This window comes from Pholis gunnellus (assembly GCF_910591455.1).
Source record: "Pholis gunnellus genome assembly, chromosome: 7".
In the NCBI taxonomy this organism is placed as follows: Eukaryota; Metazoa; Chordata; class Actinopteri; order Perciformes; family Pholidae; genus Pholis; species Pholis gunnellus.
This window is the reverse complement of record NC_136533.1, coordinates 6811759-6825131: the sequence shown is the minus strand read 5'-3', so window position 1 is coordinate 6825131 and position 13373 is coordinate 6811759. Positions and strand designations below refer to the sequence as shown.

At 41.9% G+C, this 13373-nt stretch overlaps 1 protein-coding gene across 1 annotated transcript; it reads left to right on the top strand.

Annotated features, from left to right (window-relative positions):
- Window positions 1-3933: 3933 nt before the first annotated feature.
- Window positions 3934-13042, top strand: slc6a13 (solute carrier family 6 member 13; the record flags this gene model as incomplete). The annotated part of the gene is made up of 14 exons (XM_079162362.1): window positions 3934-4138; window positions 4541-4675; window positions 5568-5708; window positions 6473-6554; window positions 6769-6901; window positions 7282-7416; window positions 9358-9461; window positions 9625-9749; window positions 10202-10314; window positions 10491-10628; window positions 11082-11184; window positions 11526-11626; window positions 11857-12027; window positions 12878-13042. Exons 1-14 carry the CDS (start codon window positions 3952-3954, stop codon window positions 13040-13042), a joined length of 1833 nt encoding a protein of 610 aa, XP_079018488.1. The 5' UTR covers window positions 3934-3951.
- Between the last annotated feature and the right edge of the window lie 331 nt (window positions 13043-13373).

Below are 13373 nucleotides of genomic sequence, written 5' to 3'. Positions count from 1 at the left end.
GTAGATATTTCATTAAAAACCAGACGTTTCCACCTAGAATAGTCATTAACCACATTAACAATGTATAGAGCGTATTTCTGATTAATTTAATGTTATCTTCATTGAAAGAAACAGTGCTTTTCTTTGAGAAATAAGGACATTTCTAAGTGACCCCAAACTTTTGAACGGTAGCGTACATATGTATATTGAAGTAGCCAACAGTTGTATTAACGTCTGTATGTCGTCAACATCTGACTGTCAAATCAAATAAAGAAAGTTCAACTGAATAATACAAACAATATTTATTGTCAGATTTCAAATTGAACTGGATTCATTATAAATAATATATACTCTTACTCTAGTACGTAATTTTAGAAAAATGAATTTAACTGAATTGTCTTTGCCCTGCAGCTTTAAATGCAGTTCATTCAGGTGTGAAGTGGTCAATCAAAAAAGCCACAATATCCATATCTTCAAAAAAGAGAAATTTGTGTGCAGGGACTTTATCTGTGTTTAATAAACCACTTGTTTCAGCTCTATTCCTCTCTGTTAACATTATTGTTGGGCAGTGAATTAATGCATTAGGATTCTGATCATTTTGGGCTCTTAGATCGTTTATTTTTTGTACCTTCATTTCATTTCATTTCGGATCTCGGAACATAAAGGACATACTGGTTTTAAACTGCCTGTAGGAAGAATGAAGATATACGAGTCTGTCTATTCTTGGTTAAAGACTCTGATCTCTCTGGTCTCTCTGGTCTCTCTGGTCCACATTTCTCTTCTTAGACAACGCTATGTGAAATAACTACTCTGACTCACGTACTTCTCCGACTGTTGGGTCTCTCTCTCGTGTGTGTGCAAATGTCACTGGAGTTGCGAAGCTTATAGGAATGCACATATATGATTTACAACACATGTAATTGGTTGGTGTGTTTCCTGGACCTCTGACCGAGTGCCGTAAAGGCTGGAAAAGCTGTGCCGGTAAAAATAGAAGAATTTCTAGAGGATGAGGGGAGTAACAAAGTAAATAACCCAGGGAAAAATAATCCCGGGCAACGGATGAATAAACAAAAAAAAGATTCATTAACAAAAAGATGCTCACATAGGCAACATCGGAAAACTACTTCCTTTAAAAGGAAAGTGACACTAACCAACAGCAGTGATAATGGAACTCAAAACACCACATTAGGAATCACACTAGTGGGTCAGAGTATTAACACTACACGTTTGAACGGAGGAGATCAACACACCAACAGCTGGAACGCTGCACTTGGCCCACGGGATTGTCTGTGTGGATCTCCCGGCCTTTTAACCACCATGGGCACTAATAGGTGGTTGAGCCCAGCCACTTCGCTGACAAGCTGCAGCTGCTAGGCAGGAACAAGGGAGGCACCTGATTGGACACTGGGGGTGGGATAGAGAGAGAGAGAGAGAGCAGAGAGACAACATGGCACATAACACCCCCTCCCATAAGACCAAAGCTCAGTTTGGCCACAACCAACCCCCATTATTAAACCAAACATGAATTTACATGAAAACACACAAAAATATCTCACCCACGGGACAGAGCATCAACCACCGCATTGTCTGCCCCCTTTCTTCTGCTATATTTCAATAAGGCGTTGGGCCCTGCACCAACCGCTGGTTATGGTTGTACATCTGGGCCAGGAAGACAAGAGGGTTGTGATCGGTGTACACAGTCACCGGCGATGACCTGGAGCCCACACACACAAGCATGGCCAGAGCGTCTCCTTCTCAATGGTGGAGTAGTTCAGCAGGTGGTGCTTGAACTTCACAGAGAAGTAGCACACAGGATGGCACGCATCTCCCTCGCCCTCTTGCAACAGCGCAGCACCGGCTCCAGAAGCACTAGCATCGACTTCAAGTTTAAAGGGAAGCGGGAAGTTGGGAGCAGACAACACTGGAGAACTGCATTGGAGAGAGTTGGCAGCATTAAACGCATGACAACACTCAAGGGTGGCACCCGAATGGACACTGGGGAGACAGAGCGGAGAAAGAGCATAGAGAAGACACAACACAGTACGTAATACCCCCTCCCATAAGACCGACACTGCAGGATCAGTAACGGACTCTGTTACACCCTTGGGGTCCTTTTAAGGCAGTGGTTCTCAACTGGTCTCGCTGCGGGACCCACCATCACCCCTTAATGACAAGCCGCGACCCAAATTTTCAACTTCTCAAATTGATTTCATGAAAAGATGGTGCAATTCGAACCTGAGCTGTAATTGTTCCTGTAAGTCCCCGTCCCACACATGTTTCACGTCAACGAGTAAAACTGCTTTGTTTGTGATGTCTGTAGATTCGTCCATTTGTAATACAAAATGACCTCCTGCCTTAACTCGAGCTGTGGTCTGTTGTTTGATGTCATCCGACATGTCTCCAATTCGTCTACTTATAGTGTCATTTGACAGAGGTATAGTGTTCAGCTTATCCGCTGCGGATTGATCCAACAAATGCCGCTTCAGTTTTGACGGCTTCATGCTCTCTTGTGCCAGAACCTCGCTGCACAGAACACACTGAGGTTTTTGCCCTCTTTTGTCCTCAATGTAAGAAAATCCATATCTCATTTAGTCGGTGTCGTACTTGCATTTCACCATGCTCAACTAGCATATGAAAACAAACTTGTTACATATGAAAACAAAAAAAAAGCATATGAAAACCCCCACAAAACTGTGGGTGTTCTTCTATACCAGGGGTATTCAAGTACATTTCCAAAAGGTCCTGATTGAGAAAATCTCCTCGTGCAAAGGTATACATTACAATAATACATACATATATATATAAATATATTCAAGAAGTCTAGTAGTAGTAACGTCTCTGTGTAGTAAACAACTGTCAAATCAAATGAAGAAAGCACACATCAATTATATTTTAACAATTATTATTCTCAGTTTTCAAATGTAACTGGATGGATTATAAATAATACATAGATATACATAACAGAAAGCTTTTGAAAAATGTGCATCTTAAAATAAAGTAATTGCCCTGCAGCTTTAATTCAGGTGTGACGTGAAGTCAATAAAAAGCCACAATATTTACAACGCATTATGCCGTGTTCACATCGCGTCAGTTTGGTCCGGTCTCTACTGATGTGAGGTATCGTAGAGCTCTGGGTGAACACAGACGGCTACAGTATGTATTTCCTGATTCAACAACGGCAGGACGTCAGTGATGACAGGAGAAACATCTCAACGCTGATAGGCTATCGCACCACAGCCGCAGATACCGCTACCTCTAAGCCAGTAGATTCTACCTGTGCCGGTAAGCTGAGAACACCCTTACTGCACAAACTATTAAGAAAAACTGCTCTGAGATCCCCTTTTTCTTCCAGACTTGTTTTGTTGTTTACTGTGAAAAAGGCAGGGATATAATTCAGTACAGTACTTGGTTGACTGCCAGTATATTCATTTTGTGTTGCTATCTTTGTCAAGATCTGTGATTCAGATCAAGAGTTTTGACTGGCATAATGCAAACTAAAGAATCAATCTGATTCTTGATGGTGTGATTTTCTGTTTTTGAAAACGAGCTGGACACAGACATGGGGTAAAAACCACGTCTGTGTCAAAACACTGTGACGTGGTTTTATTGCCACAAGGATGAGAATGTGAGACTAATGGCTGCGGAGAATGGGAATCCAGGGTCCACAGGGAAGAATTGGAGATGGCAGAGCTGAAGCAGATAACGAGGCATAGCTGGCAGGCAAATAGTCGACCTGAGACAGAGGGGGAAAAAACAGAACAGGTTAGAGCACGAGAAAACACTATGGAATACATTCTACTCAACATGGCCTGTCATGTGTAGCTATACCTCTGGCGTATAGGGACAACTACCTAGTGAGGAGTTGTTGGAGAGCCTGGAGTTGCATGTGGGGGAGCTGATGAGAAGTAGGTGCTCTTGATGAGATTTTTCTTTATTTCTCTACGCTTTGGTCACACAGGGGATACGGAGAACATGTCCAAAATGGAGCCCTCCAATGGGCACAGCAGGCCCCTGGACATTGTGCCCAGTACAGAGGAGAAGATGACAGAACGGGGTCAGTGGGGCAACAAGATCGAGTTCGTTCTGTCAGTGGCTGGAGAAATTATTGGCCTGGGAAATGTCTGGCGTTTCCCCTACCTTTGCTATAAGAACGGAGGAGGTGAGTGCTAGAATTTCTATTCTCTGGCCTGTTCAACACAAAAGCTTTTAGATTTAGTCATCGGGTTTGAATTAGTTTAGCAGGAGATAATACACGGGTTAATACATAAACCCGTGAAAATAGGAAAAGAGCCAGTGGTTGCCAATTAGCTGATGTCTGAGAGATCAGTGACGAAGAATAAAAACTGGTAAACAATATAATCTTGTATCTTTATTATCCCATAGGAAGTACAATTGTTTGATTCTCGAGATGATCTACCAGCATGATATCTGCATGACTTTGTATCATGACCATAAAAGGCTTTAAATTCCAACAACTTGCAGCGGCCTCTACTACCCTACATTGCTTGGGAGCACATTGATGGGCGAACTGTTCCTTTTAATAATCTGTGTGCTTATACAGGTGCCTTCTTCATCCCATACCTCATCTTCCTGTTTGCTTGTGGGATCCCGGTCTTCTTCCTGGAGACGTCTCTTGGTCAGTACACCAGTGAGGGAGGCATCACATGCTGGAGGAAAATCTGCCCCTTGTTTGAAGGTAATCTAACTATTTTCTAAAGAAATATAAGTTAGTGGATGTTAAAAACACTCTACAGCACCAAGAGTGGATCAAACTCTTCAGCCTAGAACTTTTAAGTGTCTCCCAACATCACAGCATGCGTCTTATTCTGAAACGATGAAAAACAATGGGTTGCTTGTGCTCCAAATGGGATACATACGAAGATTTAAAAGGACAAACCAGTGACATATTCAAAATAGGTGCAACCATGTGGGATGACAGGGGAATTTCTCTTTGTTTATGTGCATATATCCTTTTTGTTCACATTACGTGCATTATATGTGTGACTTTGTGTGCGTCTGTGGCTGCACTCGTGTGTCGAACAACCAGCGTGAACGCCATACACATGTAGGATGGGGATGAATGCAGTTGTTACAGCTGTCAAGCAACCAACACGGGCTAACATTGCTTTTTTTTTTTTCTTTATAATCATAATCATGATATAATATAATCATGACCCACACAGGATTATAGTCGGTAAATAGTTGAGTCGAGCATGCAATCACATGTTGGATCAAGAATTATACAAAAAAAATGAGGCCTGGTACAATTTAGGATGCGTCTAATTTACTGTACTCATGCTGTCGCTTGAAAAGGCAGCAGCGATGACCTAAAGATGGGTGTAATCAAGCTGTTTACAAGGTTAAACTGTGCCTCTGTCTATAGTTAATGGATCTGTCAGGGAGCTCTTGTCAAAGTCATTTCTGTGAGTCATTTGAGAGAAACTGTGGTGGTGTTCTCAGACTTCTGTCAAATGCAACATTGCGCTTGCAGCGGATGCAGGTTGGTTATTTAAAAAGTCTTTAAATTTCCCCTTTTTCCCCAAAAAGGTTTACAGTTCAGTCATAAACTTGATGTTTTTCTGTTCCAGGAGTGGGGTATGCCACCCAGGTGATTGCTGCCCTGCTTAACATCTACTACATCGTTGTGTTGGCCTGGGCTCTCTTCTATCTGTCCAACTGCTTCACCTGGGATCTGCCCTGGGCCTCCTGCAACAACACCTGGAACACAGGTGAGCCACTGGGCCAAATGCCAAAAAAACAATGAGTGCTTCTGCTAGACATCTCTACTGTTGTGTGTATTCATTAATCAGGTGTAGCCAGGTCTCCATCATGTCATGCTTATGGAGATCTGAATAAAACATTTTAGCCACACGTGGATGGCAACGGGAGTCACATGAACACATTTGGCTAGACTAAAATATATATAATATTTGAATTGCCGTGAAATACATTCATGGTCCACAGAGGATGAATCATTGGGACTTTGGGGATTTCTTGTCTTTTCCTATTGCGCCATTATGAAGTCGACATTTTGGAGTTTGAGTTAAATGTTTGTTAAATGATTTTAATTTGTCCAATACTTTACTGGTTTATGACAAAATACTGTGAAAAACCTACTCCCATTAACTCCAGCAGAACTTTAGTTTAGTGCTAATTAGCACATGTTAGAATGTTAACACCAAGAACGTAGAAGCTAAACATGTTACACGGTAAATATCTGCATGTTTGCGTTGAACGACTATGGCTATAGACTTTTCGTTTTATTTATTTCAAAACAATTACACATATTTTTTTTTCCCGGGTGTTCCCCATCAACATTTCATTCATTTCCAGTTGCATTTTATCTTAAGGTAGTGAATGTTCCTGCACCGTTTCACTTCTCCGTCTCAGTGGTGGCATTGTTTCACTTGCCTGTGTGTAACTTGGATACCTCAGAGAAAGCTTGGTTTTCTTCACAGGATTGAATGTCTTTCTGTCTTTTCTTTCATTCAAGATTCTTGTATGGCATTTCAGAGGGGGAATAGCTCCATCAATCACCATGAGAACACCACCTCTCCTGTCATTGAGTTCTGGGAGTAAGTGCCTTTTTGTTTTGGCCTTGTCCTCAAATGGCCTTATAGGTGCCAACAAGCTCACCAAATATTCAACTTGAATCTTGTTTTCCATCCTGTTTTTAAAAATGTGTGACTGTTAGACCGGATACAACTTTTACTACTGGTTCTGAAACTTTGTAGCTTTGCCACAAAGCCCTTTTGAATTTCTTATATATTATTTGTGTGCGATCCCCAGGCGAAGAGTGCTGAGAATTTCCTCAGGTATTCATCACATTGGCTCTCTGAATGGGGACCTGGTTATCTGTCTGGCCGTTGCGTGGGTCATTTGCTACTTCTGCATCTGGAAGGGAGTCAAGTCTTCTGGCAAGGTGAAACCTCTCCCCTACTCAGGACAGACAAATATTCACTGAACAGGATAAAAAGAGATTATTGGAAGATAGTTTTCTGTAGCATTCCTTATTTAAAACACTTGTTTTGCTCTGATTTCCTTCAACATGTGTTCGCTGTGTAGTTAGGTCCTTCCCAACACTTGCAGGAAGTGTTGCATTGTTTACAGTAGCAGAAGATAATTGAGTTGTGTCAAACATACATGAGTTGTGCAGAACCCTTTAACACATTGTCACCAATTTAACACAATATATAATTTCACGTTTTAGCCTAAACACTCTATTGGAGAAGGAAGAACGTCTCGTTGTTATAAGTCTTGTAAATGTGTCTCTGATTGAGAATTGCTGCTATTCCCCTGCAGGTGGTTTACTTCACAGCCACCTTCCCTTACGCTATGCTGGTGGTCCTGCTGATCCGAGGGGTCACCCTGCCAGGAGCCTCCACGGGAATCCACTACTACCTCTACCCCGACCTGCAACGGCTGTCTGACCCACAGGTATGCTGCAAATGCACTTGCAACATTCACAGAAACAAAAACTCAGACACATGCAGATACAACTGTAAGAGACTATGATGTCATGTCTACCAGCATGTTAATATTGGTCATTATTTGTATTAATATTAAAACTAACAATAGTTACTAAAAGTGTTTTGGGGAATGCCAAACCAACACATCCTCCTAGCTCCTTAAAGCTTACGCCATCTCTTCGATTTTATTGAGAAATTAAACGATACCTTCTGCTCGCCTAGCAAAACAGTGGCATCAGGATGAGGGAGATGGAGATACGGAGGCTGAGGCTGAGCAGTGACCTAAAAGTCGCTGGTTAAATCGGGAATATGTGGAGGACGTTGCTATAAATTGGAATGATGGTGATTAGTTGTGCAGACGTTTGGCAGTTTAGGCATTGAAAGCTTATTATTTACCACATATTCCACAGCATTCGAGTTGGCATTTATTCGCTTGAAAGTTTGTTTCCATCTTGTTTGGATGCGATTGATCAGAAACGTTACACTGTCAATAAATAGTTTGGGTGCAAATCCTGTCTTTGGTGTCAAACACATTTTGCATCCATCCACTCAGGCGACCGTCTGTGGCAATAACGTCACATTACTTCCTGCTTTTGCACTGAACCAGGACAGCCCTTTCCAGGTTGATATTTGTATTTTGGGTTTCTACTAGGAACATGTTTACATGCTTTAGTGTTTAATAACGCTTTTATTTTTCTCATTCTGTCTGTCTGAATATGCCTGTTTTCACCTTCTGTCTGATACGCTCCATTTACGGGCATTTCAATGGAATTGTCTTGCTAGTCGACAGCTTGTTTACTTCCTGTCGGCTGTTGTCATTCACATACACTGCAACCCGAAAAAAAACAACGAAAGAGTAGAATTTGAAGTTTTTACGTTAATAAGAGTGAAAAACTCTTATATATGTTTAATGGTCATTATATATTGAATTTTTTCATTTTCTGTTGTTTAATTGTGACATCACAACCGTACGGAAATCCAGACGGCTCGTTTAAAGCCACAGTTTCTGAATACGACTGTGTGTATTTCCCCACGGATTGAGCATTTTAATACTTTATAGCACCTAGAAATGCTTTATAGCTTTATAATAAAAAAGTGTCGAGGGGACAGTGTCATTTAATGGTGCTAGCAGAATCTCATGCCTTATTCACCGCTTCAGGAAAGAGTGAATAGGGAATGGTGCAGGGTTTCCACAATTTCTTCTGTCCGATAGATTGCAACCAGTGTGGAAATCTAAAAAAAAAGGCCCTCTTAAATCCCTCTCAGGGCTCTAGGGATGAATACGAGCCCAGTGTGTGCAGAGCCTGACAAGCTAGGCTGGTGGAGTCGGTGCCTTGGGAATACCTGCCTTTGTGTAGTGTTGTGTCCAGAGCTTGTGTTGTTGGTTTGATCCCCAGTCAATCAGATCTTCAGCGCTGGCTGCCAGCTATCTAAAACATGCCCCAGTGCCCTGGCAGCACTTTACCAGAATTGCAAGCATAAAGACAAACCTCATTTGAATTTTGAAGTGCGAGTGAGTTTACAAAGAGAGGGTAGAAAAGTGCTGCACTTTATGCCTCGGAGAGACAGGGGTGCATAAATAGGCTTTGCTGAGTGGGTGAGGTCAGGATGGAGGAGTTGAATGAGTGAGTTTCGGGATTTGATAGATGCATTGGGTGTTTATAAAAAGTGAACCGAGTCTCCTAGGAGCGTTAGCCATACATCTCTTTGTATTGGTAATCGGTTGTAAATGTGCAGACTAGAATGATATAGAAAATATTCAATGTGTATAACTGGTTATACTTTGTGTTTGTTGTCATGATCAGCCGACGGTTCTGTTTGAACTCCATACTAGTGATTATCCTGCATGTGACAGCTGGCAGCTCATTTGTATAGGAAACTGGTATTATTGGTCCTATTCTGTCCTAAGGTATGGATGGATGCTGGAACTCAGATCTTCTTCTCCTACGCCATCTGCCTGGGTTGCCTCACCGCCCTAGGAAGCTACAACAAATACAACAACAACTGCTACAGGTGAGGACTGACACGAGGATGCACTAGGCATTAGGATCAACTGCACAACACTACCTTTCTAATCTGCTTTAAATTACAGTAAAATGCAACCTGTTGTTCAACCTCACACTACCATAATTGTTGACATTTTATCTTTACATTCCCCTCTCTGTCTTATTTCTAGGGATTGCCTGTCCCTTTGTTTCCTGAACAGTGGTACCAGTTTTGTTGCAGGATTTGCTATCTTCTCCATCCTGGGCTTTATGTCCTACGAGCAGAACGTGCCCATCTCAGAAGTGGCTGAATCTGGTTGGTTTTTCCTCTACTGCCATAATTATTGTGTCAATACATATCATTGATACATTCCTTTCCCTTCTGTCATTTAAACTACTTGACACATTTTTTAAAATATTTTATTTTTATTTTTCACTTACAGATAACACTGTGCATAAACTGACAAAAACTAAGAAAGAAAGAAAAAATAAAGAAACATATATTTCAAGTTTTTATATATGGGCATTCTACTGTGACATGTTCTTCTATTTCTGCTGAATTACTTTGGTTGAATTATTTTTTAAGACTTAATGAGTCAGAACACATGTATGCAAAGCTCCCGCTTGAATTAATGGATTTCCTTCAGCCTCTCAATGGCCTCTATATGGTTTTAATGATATTGATTATATACTTTCACAGCATGCACGTGAGCGAGGGTGCAATAAGACTTTGATGAGAAGATGACATTTCAATTATGTCCCACTCAGGTCCAGGTTTGGCCTTCATAGCCTATCCTCGGGCTGTGTCCATGATGCCTTTCTCCCCTCTATGGGCCTGCTGCTTCTTCATCATGATTGCCTTTCTGGGACTGGACAGTCAAGTGAGACCAACATATGCACCACACACACACACACATACACAACAGAGATGACAGCGAAAGAGACATTTCAGTATCACACACACACACACCCATTGGATAGCTCAGCAGCACACATGCACAAACAAACATGCGTACACTCTTATATGCAAATATCTCATAGTTCTTTCTTCGATCAGTTTGTGTGCGTGGAGAGCCTGGTGACAGCCATGGTGGACATGTATCCCTCCACCTTCCGGCGCAAAAACCGCAGGGAGCTCTTCATCCTGGCGGTGGCTGTGGTGTCCTTCCTCTTGGGGCTCATCATGCTGACAGAGGTTGGTCTCAGTGACCTCACTTCATAATGTTTTTTTTTTACAGATTAAGAGTACAGAATAAGCATTTCATCTTGCCCAAAGGAGGGTATCTACACCCCTGGTTCATGTGCAAAATCTTTTCACTCCTTTTTCAACATAACTTTGAACTCATATTGACGATACCCAACAATCAGCTATAGGAATATAAAGAGCTGCTACCTGCTACAGCTTCTTGTTAACATCCTTCAGTCCATGTAAACGGCAGTTCCTTGTTCATGCGCAGCCCATTCTCTCTGTATGTGTTGTTTCAACATGGTCCTCTTAATTATACTCTGCAGAATTGTCTTCAAGTATACAAAATTAATGAGTGGCTTATTAATAATATGTCAAATTTGAGTTTTTCCTCATAGTTTGACAGCCTGGAGGTTTTCTTTTGCTAGTTACAGGGTTATAAACCCATATCTGTCTCCACAGGGCGGCATGTACGTCTTCCAGCTCTTTGACTACTACGCAGCCAGTGGGATGTGCCTGCTCTTCGTGGCCGTTTTTGAGACTGTTTGCATCGCTTGGGTTTATGGTGAGTTGTGTTAGGCAGGCTATTTGGGAAGGCATAAAGGGGGCATTTAAGAGACAAAGGCTTTACTCTCACAAGGCACTATTCATCCCAGTGCACACTGCCCCCTACATTCAGCCAATCACTAAGAATTAACACATTGCAGCCAAAGAGTGTTTAGAGTGTTATTTCGGTTAGTTGGTTTATTTAGGGAATGAAGTCAGTAATATGAGACTAGCTTATTAAAGCAGTTCTCATCTTTCTGTCAATCATGGCTATTATTAATGTGTTTCTTTCGTCAACAGTTTTGACACAAATGATTGTTCGATATTGATATGTTTTCCCTCATCTCTCCCTGATTACAGGTGCCGACCGTTTCTATGATAACATAGAGGACATGATTGGCTATCGCCCCAGCCCTATCCTCAAATACTGCTGGCTGTACTTCACCCCTGCAACATGCATGGTGGGTCTCACATTCATTTTCAATATGCACGCTTTCACACTGTACTCTCCTGAAACAAGAGCAGCCTCTGCTGGCCAACGGTGAACACACAATGATGATTATTTAAGTTAAGGTTAAAGGTTTTTATCAGGTTTTGACTTAAAGCGTTCACTGGTTTTTCAAATATCAGGTATGTCGTATAGGCAACGTCCATCTATACAGAATCATAAAATATCTTTGTCTGTTTTTAGGGAACCTTTGCTTTTGCCTTGATCAAGTACTCACCTCTGAAGTACAACAATGAATACGTATACCCATGGTGGGGCAATGGGATAGGCTGGATCCTGGCCCTGTCCTCCATGCTGTGTATTCCTGTCTGGATAGCAGTGAAACTGTACTACACCCCGGGAACATTGAGAGAGGTAAGTTTTACCTTAAAGAAATAAAATAAAATCTTTAAAAGTGCTAATGTATGACTGGCTCTGCCTCTGTTCAGAAGAAGAATGGAGCGCGAAAAGATGGGAGTCCACATGATGACAGAAACTTGGGAAATAAATTGTGTTAAAGCTGCTCTCATCAATATGTTTGTATTCGCACTGGATCACATGATTATGTGAAAGAGATCACTCTCAACAAACTCAAGACAGAATTAACACCGGTAAAGCGTCAAGGCTTTTTTTCTGCTCATTGATTTGGTTTCGCAACTTAACTGTTTGATTCAGTCTCATTGCGCTCATCGACCTTGCATCCAGCAGGGAGCTGTTTTCAAAACTCTGATAAACTCACCGTCCACTACCTGCCCAGCGACAAGTGGATTGACAAAGTTTCCAACTAGCTGAACACAGTGGAGCATTTAGCAGCCAAAAAGCCAGATGTTTCCCTCAGGAGATGGTGGAGACCAAAATAGTTGGACATAAACTGAAACGGTTTGCTAACACGTTCTCCATAACTACTTTATAAGGTCATACTCTGTCGATATAGGGTTTAGAGCAAGTATGTGTTGTTTTTTAATAAAGCCTAAAAATAGCAGCTATTCTTTAAATTCATAAGGTGCATTATTGTGATCTAGTGGGTAAGGCGTTGACAAAATAACCGCAGTGCTTTCTGTTTTTGTGCTGATCTTGAATAATCCCTGAGATAATGTCACAGATTAGATCATTTATGTTGGTAGTTTCAATATTTGGTTTGAAAATAGTCATCAATTTCTCAAACAATGTATCAATGACATAATGTTGCAAGTTTTCCTCCATTGAATACATTTTTCGTTCACAGCGCCTCGTTATCTTGACCACGCCGTCCCCCGATTTACCGAAGACGAAGCAGGAACAGGAGAAGCTGCTGGCCGTCTATGCGGCCGACGGCGACAGCCTCCACCAGAAGTCACCTCCCTCTAAGGACGGCTACTTCCCCGTTGAAGAAAAGGAGTCTCACTGCTAGAGAGCTTGAGGGTTGGAATCAGAGCCCCGGGCGTCAAAGGTCACTCCTCAGCTTTGACACTCTGTCCGGCCCCATTCCAACTCCCTCCGCAATACCTCACCAGACAAGGTGGCGATACGGGCACGGTGCAGACTTTAGGAGTCACCCGACCTGTAACTGCTTATCTGCTGCTTTCTGAGCTTTCTCTTAAGTACACTGCCTTCAGTATGACGGCATCAGGATTGCTACTTAGAGAGTTACATCAGTTGGTTATCATCTCATTTGCCAGTGGCAGAGTCACATATACACTTGAAACAAAACAAAAAGTGGCCATTGTTGTAACACAGTGGCT